At 41.5% G+C, this 12,295-nt stretch overlaps 1 protein-coding gene across 2 annotated transcripts in view; it reads left to right on the top strand.

Moving 5' to 3' along the window:
• The window catches only part of vps50 (VPS50 subunit of EARP/GARPII complex), a 130,901-nt gene that overhangs the window by 32,310 nt on the left and 86,296 nt on the right, over positions 1 to 12,295 (top strand). For both annotated transcript variants that reach the window (XM_074614628.1, XM_074614627.1), the window contains exons 10-12: positions 5,960 to 6,002; positions 7,863 to 7,961; positions 11,440 to 11,580. In XM_074614628.1, coding sequence (XP_074470729.1) covers positions 5,960 to 6,002; positions 7,863 to 7,961; positions 11,440 to 11,580 — 283 coding nt within the window. The remainder of the gene's footprint in view (positions 1 to 5,959; positions 6,003 to 7,862; positions 7,962 to 11,439; positions 11,581 to 12,295) is intronic.

The following is a 12,295-nucleotide window of genomic DNA, read 5'->3' as shown; positions in this document are numbered from 1 at the left end:
GTCCCCAACCCCTTTGAAAGTCAATATCGTATCCCCCAAGAAGGCACTTACACAGCCTCACGCTCCGTTTCAGTCTATTTTCATCAGACGGTCCACATGAGCAGCTGATGGGCAGCTTAAGACCCGCACATGTCAGCACAGTGTTCATAAACTGTGAACTCTGCTGTGGCCTTAGAAAAACAAAGGTGTAATCTAGCCTATAGCATCTCTGTAGTATTGTGAGCCTCACAGAAGTTAAGAGTAAATGGGAAAAGAAGTTCATTTTTTGTACCATATGGCAGCCTTAAATTAAGATAAGATAAGATAAGATATGTGTAAATTTGGGTTTGTACTTTTGCAAAACTAGTGTTGTAAACATAGAAATAGAACAGGAGTAGAACAGACATTGAACTGTTTTCCATAGACTAGCACAAAAGAAAATGCCGATTGTTGTTATGGTGTTGATAATGTTAATGGGGCGGTAGAGTGTGATCGCAGCTCGCCAGAAAGAGAAAAGGATGCAGCTTTGGGGTTGTCTTTAGGGAGGTAACCCCCAAGCTGCAAAAAAGTATGAAAACTCTCGCGAGACTCGCTGCTCAACGTCCTATCCTAACCTTAACCATTCGAGGTCAATGCCTAACCTTAACTATCTTGCGACTTGGGTGTTATCTTCTAAACACGACCCAGCTCCGGAGATGGATGGGATGGATGGCTGGCTAGTGATATGGTTAGTATTTTATACCAGTTGTCATACAAATTGTCTGTGGATTATTCTAGTTGATGCTCCTCCAGATCCCCACGTCAGCTAATTGCCGTCTTAGTATTGAGGGAGGTGATTTGTTCAGGTGTTCTAATCTATTCGAAGGACAGGCTGTTCAGCTGCAGGTTCAAGAGGAGCAGAGTGTAGGAAGAAGGGGAGAGGGCTGCTATGTTAATTCTTTTGTCTCAGACACACAACATTTTTTTGTGCAGGCTGCCCAACATGACAGCACAAGCACTGCAGCAGTTCATTCATTTATTCAGAGCCACGGCCTTCCTCCTCCTCTTTGTGGTCTTGGTATATTCTCTTTTGGAGGCTGCTGGTGTGCAGTTTTTTAAAGAAGATCTTCATGTGTATCAGCTGTAGTTTGTGTTTCACTTAGATTTGTGTTTACTCGCAGCGCTTTAGAGATCATGATAAATGTCTTCCAGCACTCCCAACAACAGCAGGATCTTAAAACGTATTTGAAGTCGGGTCAGTTACTTTGGTCTGAACGACGTGTTGTTCGGGTTTTTTTCCACTCCGACAGGTTTGGCTTCACACATATAAATTCAGCTGAATGAACCACAGTGCATTAGTCTTTTTTTTATTTGTCTCTAACATCACTTTTTCAGTTATGCTGGTATGCTTGGAAGAAAGAATATTTTTTTTTTTTTTTATAAGCGGTCACAGTCCTTTTCATGATGAGCACCAATTATATCAGGTGACAGTAAACCTGTTTTAGTCGGACGTTATCTGCTTCCCAAATGTTTGGATTTAATTGGATGTTCATGTAAGCCACTGGACTGAATAGTCAGTATAACAGACAGACTAATCACAGCTTATTATATTACTAGGCTATATTTAAAAAAACAGTGACACACTCTGAGTGAACCTAAAGGATTGTACCATATTGCTGCAAATCTACAGTAAGAAATTAGCATAAATATTCACATATGCTATGAATCTAAATCGGGCTGGTGTGAAGACAAAATAGAAAATAGCAGCGAGCACGTCTCCAAATCTTGAACAGTATCGGGTGCCAGGTAGTGGTAAGAACAGAAGAAACAAATCACCGGCACTCACAGTTAAAGATTCTTTTTTGGTTTATTCTGGGCAATCAAACATAAACAAACACGTTTCAGCTATAAGCCGTCATCAGCTTGATAAAGCAGACAACAGATTCCTATTGTCATGTGAAACACACTCCACTTTTCCGACTTCAGGTCGACAACTTTTTATGTGGCCCTTGTAACCTCAGATCCTATAAGTTAGAACTGTACCCATGGAGAAAGGGCCACAACCCCACTAAAGATGCCAGAGCTAAATATCTAAATATTACATCAAATCTTGCAGTTATAGAAAACAATCATTGCACTTTTTTTCTGGTCTGATCAATTTTGCCAGTGCTCTTTCTACAACCACCTTCTTGAAGCCTTTTCTTGTTAACCTCTCCTCTTTTAACTTCCCCCTAACCATCCTCTGCTTTCTCACTTGCATGTTACGGTTGTTGTCCCTTCTTCTCGCTACGTTTCACTCTTTAAAGCCCTTCCCCTGGCACTTTGTTTCCTCTCTTGTAACAGTGGCAAACAATACTACAGCAAAAACGTCATTGCCACAAAATCTGAGCATCCTGCAGGACCCCTGAGTCCACATTTTGCCAATTTAGCAAGTCAGCAGTCACCGTGGAGGGGCTTGCCTCAAGGCCCTGTGGACACCTATTACCAGTGATGATTGAAAACCGTGTTTAAAAAAAACTCCCTGATATCCACGTAACTCTATTTCAATCCTTCTGTTCCCTGCAGGGAACAGATTGTTAATTAGGTTTCTCTCCTCATCTGTTATTTATGCATTCTGTCTGATCGTGGGAGGGTGCCAGTTTGTGGGGAGGAGCTGCATCTGCACACACATGAACACGCACTGGACAGTGGCAATATATTTATGGGATGGACCCAATAACAGGAGGACCAGATAATACGGTCACCTGGGTTATTGGATTTGCATTGACCTCTTGTGTTCTTAAAGGAAAAAGTTGGGAAATACGCTTAATCTGCTTTCTTGCCAAGAGTCAGATGAGGATAGAGCCAGCAGGTGCTTAGCTTGGCATAAAGACAGGAGAAAACAGCTAGCCTGGCTCTGTCTAAAGTTCAAAACTACACCCAGCAGCACCTTTAAGCTCACTAATTAACACATTCTATCTTGTTTGTTTAATCCAAACATAAGCAAGGCCGAGTCAGTGACTTCCTCACTGTTCTAGCCAAGAAATAGTTGCTTTTGCATTTCCGTTTCTATGTGGATTAAACAAACAAGATATAACATATCAGTTAGTGAACTGGTGCTTGCAGGCGGATTTTGTTATGCTTTGTTTTGCTAGCTGTTTCCCCTTGCTTCCAGTCTTTTTTGCTAAGCGAAGCATTAGCTGGCTCTAGCTCCATATCTAGCAGACAGACATGAAAGTGGCATCAATCTTCTAATCTCACTCTTCAAAAGAAAGCAAATAAGCATGTTTCCCCAAAATGTCAAACTATTCCTTTAACACCTAGCAGAACACATGAACAGTTATTAACAGCTGGTCTACACATCATCGAATCTCCTGTTAGCAAAATGGGACTGGAAAATAAACCAGAGCACTCAATGCCACACACATGGATCCTTAAATGCTTGGTGTAATATAAGACAAACAAACCACCTTGATCTTCTTTAAAGGTGCTAAATGCGAGATTGGGGGCATTTCTATTACCTCCGCACGGCTCTCAATATGGCGACGGCTGAGCTGGTGGCTCGCAGCTAACGATGCTAGTAGCGCTAACAGTACAAGTATACAGTACAAAAGCAGTGCATAGTGGCGGCTGAGAGCTAGCAAGTGGGGCACGCTCACATGTATGAACATGCACTAAAAGGCACACAAGGCTGGCCCGGCTATGTCAACAAAGCACGGAGAAGAGGTAGAGTGACTTCATTCTCTGCTCAGGTAGATATTACCTCACTATATCTTTACATAACAAATAGTTCTTTGCTGCTTTATTAATGTTCTGGATATCATAGCACCTATAATGTGTGCATTTTAGTTCCTTTAACCAGTAGGTATGGGTGATGTTAGGCCCTGTTGCTGCCCAGTTCCTAATGTTTGTCAACCACTGTTGGATGTCTGCAATGCTGTGATGGTGACTGGTTCTTATTCTGGAAATTGCAGTGGTCCGCCTCACTCTCAGGTGTGTTAGCCCCCGAGCACTGGTCTTGTGGGATGTTTTTTTTTCCTCTTATATGCTTTTCCAATACTGCTCAGTTTGTTGTTTGTGTTACTCTCCCACACTGCAGCGTGGGAGTACAAAAGAAAGTTGTGTGATGAACAGGGCATTTATCCTGTTGGCCTCTGCTCCTCTGTTGCATCTCCTTAGTGTTGCTGCCAGAGCTGGAAGCCTTTGTTTAGCGCTCTCCCGGGCCTTGCATATGGACATTCAGATACATTTCTTTAGTAGCCAGGACCTGACATTGATCCGTTCACCCCTCTGTAGTTGAGCCAGCTTACTCACTTTGTGTGTTTTCTTTATATTGGCTTCCTCGTGGTGGGAGGATACTGGCTATGACTCGCCTAACTGAGCTTGTAGCTGAGAATTACTGTTGTTATCATTGCTGTGGTGCATACCCTCATTAGATTTAGTTACAGTGTGGTTGTGGTAGTAATAGAGATTGTGAGCAGCACTCCGTTTGCATCTGCTATGTCACACTGTTTGATGAGAAATTCTCAATCATCCTTGGCAGTTTAGTTCAGACGCTGATAGTAAGTAGCTTCTTCTAAACTCTTAAACTCTCAAAAAAAATGGACAGATGAGCTAAGAATAGCTCATCTGTCCATTTTTTTTTTCCATATTGTGGCCATTATTTGAGTCTCCAGTTGTGGTTGTAACTTTCTCTTTGCTAACTGGCTGGTTTTAACTCATCTATAATATTTCTCTCACACACACACAGAGGCAGACAAAAAAGGCTTACAAGTTATGAAATGGCGAGCTCATTTTGTTACCTGTTTTGCAGACGACCTGTGGGACTCCATCTGTAGTCTCCTCTCAGTTCCTCCGCTCCCTCCTCCTCCTCTCTCTCCTCACTCTCCTCTCTCTCCTCACTCTCCTCACTCTCCTCACTCTCCTCACTCTCCTCACTCGATACCCAATTGAAGCTAAGATGCTTAATTAGCAATTTTGTTAAGGACACTCTCTCCCTTGGGCGATTGTGGTCTCACAAGGCATAACATAAGTGCGGGCTGACCTGAAAAAGACCCCAAGCGCAGCAGGGAGAGAGGCAGGGAAATGGTGGAACAGAGGATGATTATGAATGGGCGCAGTGCAGGGGGAGTCACAAGGGGATTGGATCGGTGTCTTGGGATGGCAAAGAAGTCGTGATTTCCGTTGCTACCTCGCAGCTCTTTAAGTTGAAACGTGTTTCCCAGGATGAGGCAAAATCAGAGCACGCTCCAAGGAAACGTAGTGTTTTGTATCCGTAATAGTCTGGTACATACAGACACATATAATTTATTGAAAAAGTACAAACACTTGAAACACAAAAACTCATCTTCCCAAAATATTAGTTGGAAATACATCCATCACTTATACTTTTGCTCCCGTTTGCCCTGTTTGTATGGAGGAGACTTGTGAGACACACGGCTGCAGCTTGTTGATGAAGTGGTTCTCTTTTTAGATGAATATTCTTAATTTAGAAATATAAACCAAGCCAAATTCTGGTTCCAATACTGGTTACTCAATTCGAACATGCAATATTTAATTATGTTGTTATTGAGAGTTTATTGTATATGTTTGCTGGGTATTGTTGTTTTGTTTTCCTGTATTCTATACAATATTCTAGTATATTTATTTAATTTTTTACATGTTTGAAAAAAATTCTAACTAATCGATTAATAGAAGATTAATGTATGGCAATTTTCATTATTGAATGTCAGAATATATAATTTGCTTGTGTCTCATGTCATTGGAAATTGAGAATATTTGTAATTTTTTTTGATCAAACATCGAACAAAGTCAATTTTTGATATCGACTCCAGTAAATTTATATGGGCATTTACCACATCAATTTAGTCATTTTTTGAAATTATTTTTCACATTTTATTGACAAAATGATTAATATCTTATCCATTAATTAATTAATATATTGATATTAAATAGCTGACTCCATATTCTGCTTCAATTAAGGAACTAACCCTCAACAATCTCCTTTTTTCCCCCCTCACAGCGAATTGAATTCCAAACTACAAGACACTCTGGAGCAAATAGAGGTATGTGCCTTCCTGCTTTATCTCTAATCACGTTATTTGTGAGCGATATCAGTAAAGCGACTTTTAGCAGTGAATAAGATTGTGCTCTAACCCTGTAATTTTCCAGAAGCCCTCATCTGAAAGAAGCAATTTATACTTAATTTTGACATTTTCATAGTTTGCCTTTCTCATTCTGGGTCTGCCAAATATTGACACATTCAGAAAGTCATTATTGTCAGTGCACAGGCACCGTAAATTATATCTGTTTCATCTCTAGCTGTGTTGTGATAAATGGTATGCAAAGCAATTTTCTCTGCACCGCTGCCGCTGCGCTTGACTAGATTAATTACTTACGGTTTTGTCGGTACACAAGAAACAGGCGTGCATGCACACGCACGCACGCACGCACGCACGCACGCACGCACGCACGCACGCACGCACGCACGCACGCACGCACGCACGCACGCACGCACGCACGCACACACACACACACACACACACACACACACACACACACACACACACACACACACACACACACACACATAGCCACGCAGCAAGGTGCTCGTTTGTTTACCTGTCAGCATGAGTTTGTGATTAAGCAGAATCCTCTAAAATTAGAAAGGTAAACAGTTGCACAAAGTACAGACACACACATCAAACACCTTCAACTTAAGAATGCTAAGTGCCAAACACAATATATACACTATATGAATATGCATATACTCTACATATATACATATACTGCACAGCATATACTAAGTTTACACAATAGAGTTGTCATTAGTTGGCAGTCAGCCTAGTCTGTAATATCCCTTGATTCCTAACTGTTTTCTACTTGCAATACGTCTTCGATCTCACTCACGCACACACACACACACACACACACACACACACACACGCACGCACACACACGCACACACACACACACACACACACACACACACACACACACACACGCACACACACTCACTCACTCACACACACTCCACCATGTTTCTACAGTAGCCCAGACAAACCAGACTCTGTTAACTTTTCCTGCTTGAGCTGGAGTCGATAACGTACTCGCTCCCGTCGCCGCCGCTCTCTCTCTCTGGCTTCACCACTCACTTCCCACATACACACACACTCTACGCACTAGCTCTGTTCCAACTGGCTCTAGAGAGGACTATTCGCGTTTTCGCTTCAGCCACCGTAGCTCTCCAACAGGCTCGGCACACTGGAGAGGCTTCAGTTGGTTGTAATCTCCTCATCTCACCACTACATGCCACTAGATCCTACACACTGGACCTTTTAAAGCATAGATAAATTATTGTAGAAAACGGCAATAGCAGGAACCAAAGACGAACATTTTCAAACTCTACATGTAGTGGAATGAGTCATCAAATGACCCAGCATAAAGCACCATTAAAATTCCACAACATGGTTTGTCTTTCCTCAAAGTACTTTGGAATATAAAATTATAATTTAATTTAATAAATAATTTCTGACTTCCTCTTAAGTAGTTTGAGAACGTACGTCAGCGGTAGTTGTTGCATTATGTTCAAATGCAGTTTTAAACATAAAAGGCGTGAGAAAAGACGTGGTGACGCAAGGCGTTTGATCACTTACCGCCTTTGTCAGCGCTATAATCTTTGAGGTCGGCTTATCCCTGTACATCCAAACTTCCTGCTAACCTTGATTTACTTTCTTACCTCTCATTTTAGCTCTTTGTCAAAGACTTACACACACTCATATATATACACCCACATTCACATCCAATTACCCTTGACCTTGTGTGGTAGCTATAAATCTGCACATCTATATCTAAATCCCCGGTCTTAAGGTTGATAATCCCTCTCTTTTTCTCCTCCTTTGTCATCGTTCTCTCTCTGGCTCCAGGAGCAGCTTGATGTCGCCCTGTCGAAGACTTGTAAGCACTTTGATGTTTCGCACTACACCAAGGTCCAACTGGCCTACACGCTCCTGGGAAAGACACAGGTCAGTGGTTTGACTCGTCTACAGGGTCACGGGGAATGGCTAAACATGACTGGATGTGATGGTCCGATTGTTGTCCTGGCGTACTGCATATGTCTTTTTGTTTGACTCTTGGTCTCTGTCTTTTTTTGGCGGGGGGGGATTGAGTGTCAGCATTTTTTAAAAGATTGTTCATCTTGGCTGTTCCTCTCCTTAACCTTATGTCAGGGCTGTGCGCATTCAATAGCCAGTGTTGTTTCTTTACTTTCACGACCTTTTGCCACCATTTAGATTAGGACGGTGTAAAGATATCTTCCACAGACACGCTGGTTAAACCATTATGAGAATGTAATTTGTTTTATTCAAGTTTCTCTTCGTCATTATTATTCCTTCTTGCCTCAGTCGAGTGTTTTCACCCCAGTGAGTGAATTCAGGGTTTTTTCTCACTGGAGTAGAGAATATTTTAGGCCACAGGGCATGCATGTCATCCTTTGTGACTACGTTATGCTCCGCTTAATGTCAATCAACTGACACCCACCGAAATCACCCACAAAACAGACCCGAGTTCTTCAAAATAATCCTTGGATAATATGAAATAAGCTCTCGAAACGGCTGAGATGATACAGTCACAACAACATTTTTGAAGCTGTAAAACATCAGCAACAAAACACTAACAACAACAACAACACCAACAAAACACTCCTGCTAAAAAATGCCTGGGGAGAAATATAACGAACCACAGATATTATCATTTATCACTCGCGTCTTTCTTTTCTTACTCCTCATATCCCATTCCAGCCCTCATATTTTTTGGCAAAAAGCATTGATCTCTAATGCTCAGGCCTCTCTCTTTAATAACCCATGCACTCCATCATCACCTGCAACATATCACTTGGCCCTGATCTCTTTCTTCTGCTTTGAATTACATTTCTTCTTCTTCTCTTTTTCATAGCCCTGATCTTATGCTTTCTGCTTAGGTGTGAAAATTATTTTCTTTTCACCTTCCTATTTTCGTGTACCAGTGCTCTCTGATATGGGTTATAATCAGTCAAGGCTGGAGTTGTAAGCGCGAATTATAAACTTTGTGCTTACGTAATCTTTGTCGTCCTTGAAATATTTGTTACTTTCCTACTCCAACGTGCTGAAATGAGTAGGCAGTCTATCCAGCCACGCATGATCGTTTTGAACGATGACGAGGCTGACATGCATGCCGGGCCTGAAAAATATACTATCAATACTTTTCAAATCATACAGAAAATATCTAGCCTGGAACAACAAAGAAACATAAAAAACACGTTTCTTGGGTCTTTTTATTGATTGTTTTAATCGTTAGCATTCGATGAACTTCAACTGTCAATCAAAACAAATAAGGTTGTAAAGCCTACAAATAGCGTTGCTTTTATATAAGTCTTTCTGTTGTGCATTTTCCCCGTCCGCTAAAGTGGCGGATGGCCTGACGATTTTACCTTAACATTTACCTGCATTTGGCGGGTGGTGGGTGCTAATTTCAGAGCTTTCACAAACTCTGTTCCTCAAAGAGCCTCATTCTCATCCCGGCACTCACACGACAACGAACGTATTCTCTCATTGTTATTCGAAACTAGCGTCAATGTTGATGCTAATAAATCCGCTATATGCCTCTTGATATTAACAACCATGCTTGAGGTGGAGACTGGGTCATCAGCGCTTGTTGAGAGTGATTGTTTTTTCTGTGATAATGAGCATTTTCAGTCTCTAAAGTTAACTAAGGAGTTGTTCTTGACTGCCTCTTGCCATTGCTCCTAAGGGCTTGTTGTTGTTTTCATCTTCCCTTCTCTTTTTTTCTTTTGCTTGCACTGAATAGATCTATCACACCCTCTCTCTGCATCTGCATTCCTCACATGATACCTCTATGATCTTAGTTTGAATCTTATAGACTTATTTTTACTTTTAATGACACTTTTCAGTTGGATACATGAATGAACTGTGTCATCCAAGAGGTACAAGGCTCTTGACCCGCAGTAGCATAGCACCTCAGACCATCTGTGTTTTCTTTACACTGCTCTCTCTGGCTCTCGTTCTCCTGGCTCAGAGCCTAATGAACATGACACCCAGGTTGTTTTTCCAACATTTGTCTGAATGAAACATCTGCTTGGTTAGTATAAGTAGTTGCAGATGAGTCTGTTTGCTTTTGCACTCGATTGATAATTATGTCTAAAGATGATGATTATTAAAATGTAAGGTGCCTCCTTTTCTTGTCTACCGTCCATGCTTTGTACAGCCAGCGATGTTCACGGATTTTTTTTTTGCACAGATGAAGTGAAACTCCCTCAGAAAAGAAGGAAGAAATGTTAAATTACTTTTGTGGCAGCAGGCAGTCAGAATGGATGGGGGGCAACATTTTGTGGTTGTTTGTAAGACAGTCTAATTGCACTGAAACACTGTGCCCACGTCTCCTGCGACTCTGGTGTCCTCGAATTCACTAGGGTCCCGTAGCGAGGCTGTGGGTGGGAGCTGCAGAACAGAAAATGAGGGTGAATGTAACTTGAGAGAATAAGTGACAACAAACTTAAATTGCAAAAGGCACAAACAGGGCTCAGCGCGACGGAGCGACATTGTACTGCAGATGTTTTTTGTCAAATCACAGTTAAGAGCAAATCTTACTTGGCCAAAAAGCTGTGATAATCAGTACTTTTATATTAACAATGGATCAAATTATTACATTTTATGTTAATAGGATGGAAATGGAAAAAAAAAAGAAAATGATCACCTGTCTCTGCAGTTCCCCTCAGCTATTTCAAGCATTTTAGGGTCTTTTAACTCATTGTTTTCGTTTTAAAGACCTCAACTTAACTGTTTTGTTTACACTCACTGTTCTCATTAGGATCTTTGCCAGCCGCATGTGGCAGCTTTTTTTCAGTGACTAACTAACTGATTATCTAATTAGAATCGAGTATTCAACAAAGCCGTGTAATAATATTTGTATCATGTTTCATATGCTAAATTTAACAGTGTAAGAGTAATTGGGGACATTTTCCTTTAATTCATAGTGCCCTGATAATCAATCATTTTGATGAAATAGCTCTGGGTAATCCATATGAGATGAATGGTGCTGTGAGGTGAACAGAGCTGGAGGCAGTTAAGTGTGCTACCATACATGTCACTAATATGCCTCTGCCATTGTGTTTTTCAAATTGTTCTTTGCCGTAATGGCTTCATTAATGACACTTTCCACAGCAAACTGAGCTGGTTTCAGAGGCAAAATTGCCCATTTTCACTTGGACTTGAACATAGCAGTTCCCAGGAGACAGCTCTGCCCATTTCCCCTCATGCATTATTGTTTAGCTAACATAATATGTCTGCAAATAATCCAAAATATCGAGTATACAGCATGTGTCTCGAAGAAGTTCGATTTGTAATTTTCCCTATCCGTCTGCCTTTTCACAGATCCACTCTGGTAGATGACAGTGACATCTTAACATAGTCGTTTTTCATAACAGTGTGTGATTGGCTCTCTCTGCAGACTGCTATGGACCAGCTGCACATGCACTTCACCCAGGCTATCCACAACACGGTGTTCCAGGTGGTGCTGGGATATGTGGAGCTGTGTGCTGGCAACGCTGACACCAAGTTCCAGAAGATGCAGTACAAGGACCTGTGCACGGTAAGGAGACGAGTGTGTGCGTGTGGGTGTAAGTGGGTTGTCAATTTATTCCACCAGTATTCACCCATTCTGTCTGCAAGTCTAATAGCTTTTTGCCCAGAGAAGGTTCAGTCCCCTTTGTTAAGATTAACCACTTATTTACTCAGTTAAGTGGAATATTCATTTAGAACAAAAAACACCACCTGCAGAGTGCTTTGATGAAAAGACAAATGACACACTCACACTTTGTTGCTCACATTATGCCTCTAGCTTCCTTATTTCATGACAAGGGATTCTACAGATTCTCCGTAATAGAGTGAAATGAAATGAAGTGGAGGAGAAAGCGATTCAGAGAAAGGAATGTATATTGTAGCCCTGCACTATGAGATAATTAATCTTGCTCACAATACAGAACCAATGCACTGCAGCAACAGCAGCACATTCTGATTGGGCTCTCCATACCGGCACACACGCCTCAGCTCCCTCTCTGTCTTTTTCTTTCCCTCCGGATCAAAATAAATCACATTTGCATGGCCAGCAAGCCATAACTTTAGTCAATTCATCATTACTTTGCTGGGGTGAGTTTTCTCCCCCCAGGGGTCTGTGTTACAGTCTGACCTACAGTGTGGAGGGGTATGTAGAGGTATAGGTAAAGGTTATCTCTGCATGATCGGAGGGTACAATTTGTTTCTTTACAGTCTCTCCTGATATGTCAGTTGTGGGAGTTTTTTCCCCT

Source organism: Sebastes fasciatus, chromosome 17, assembly GCF_043250625.1.
Source record: "Sebastes fasciatus isolate fSebFas1 chromosome 17, fSebFas1.pri, whole genome shotgun sequence".
NCBI classification, from domain to species: Eukaryota; Metazoa; Chordata; class Actinopteri; order Perciformes; family Sebastidae; genus Sebastes; species Sebastes fasciatus.
Note: the sequence above shows the minus strand (reverse complement) of the source record. Positions and strands in the feature narration are given on the sequence as shown.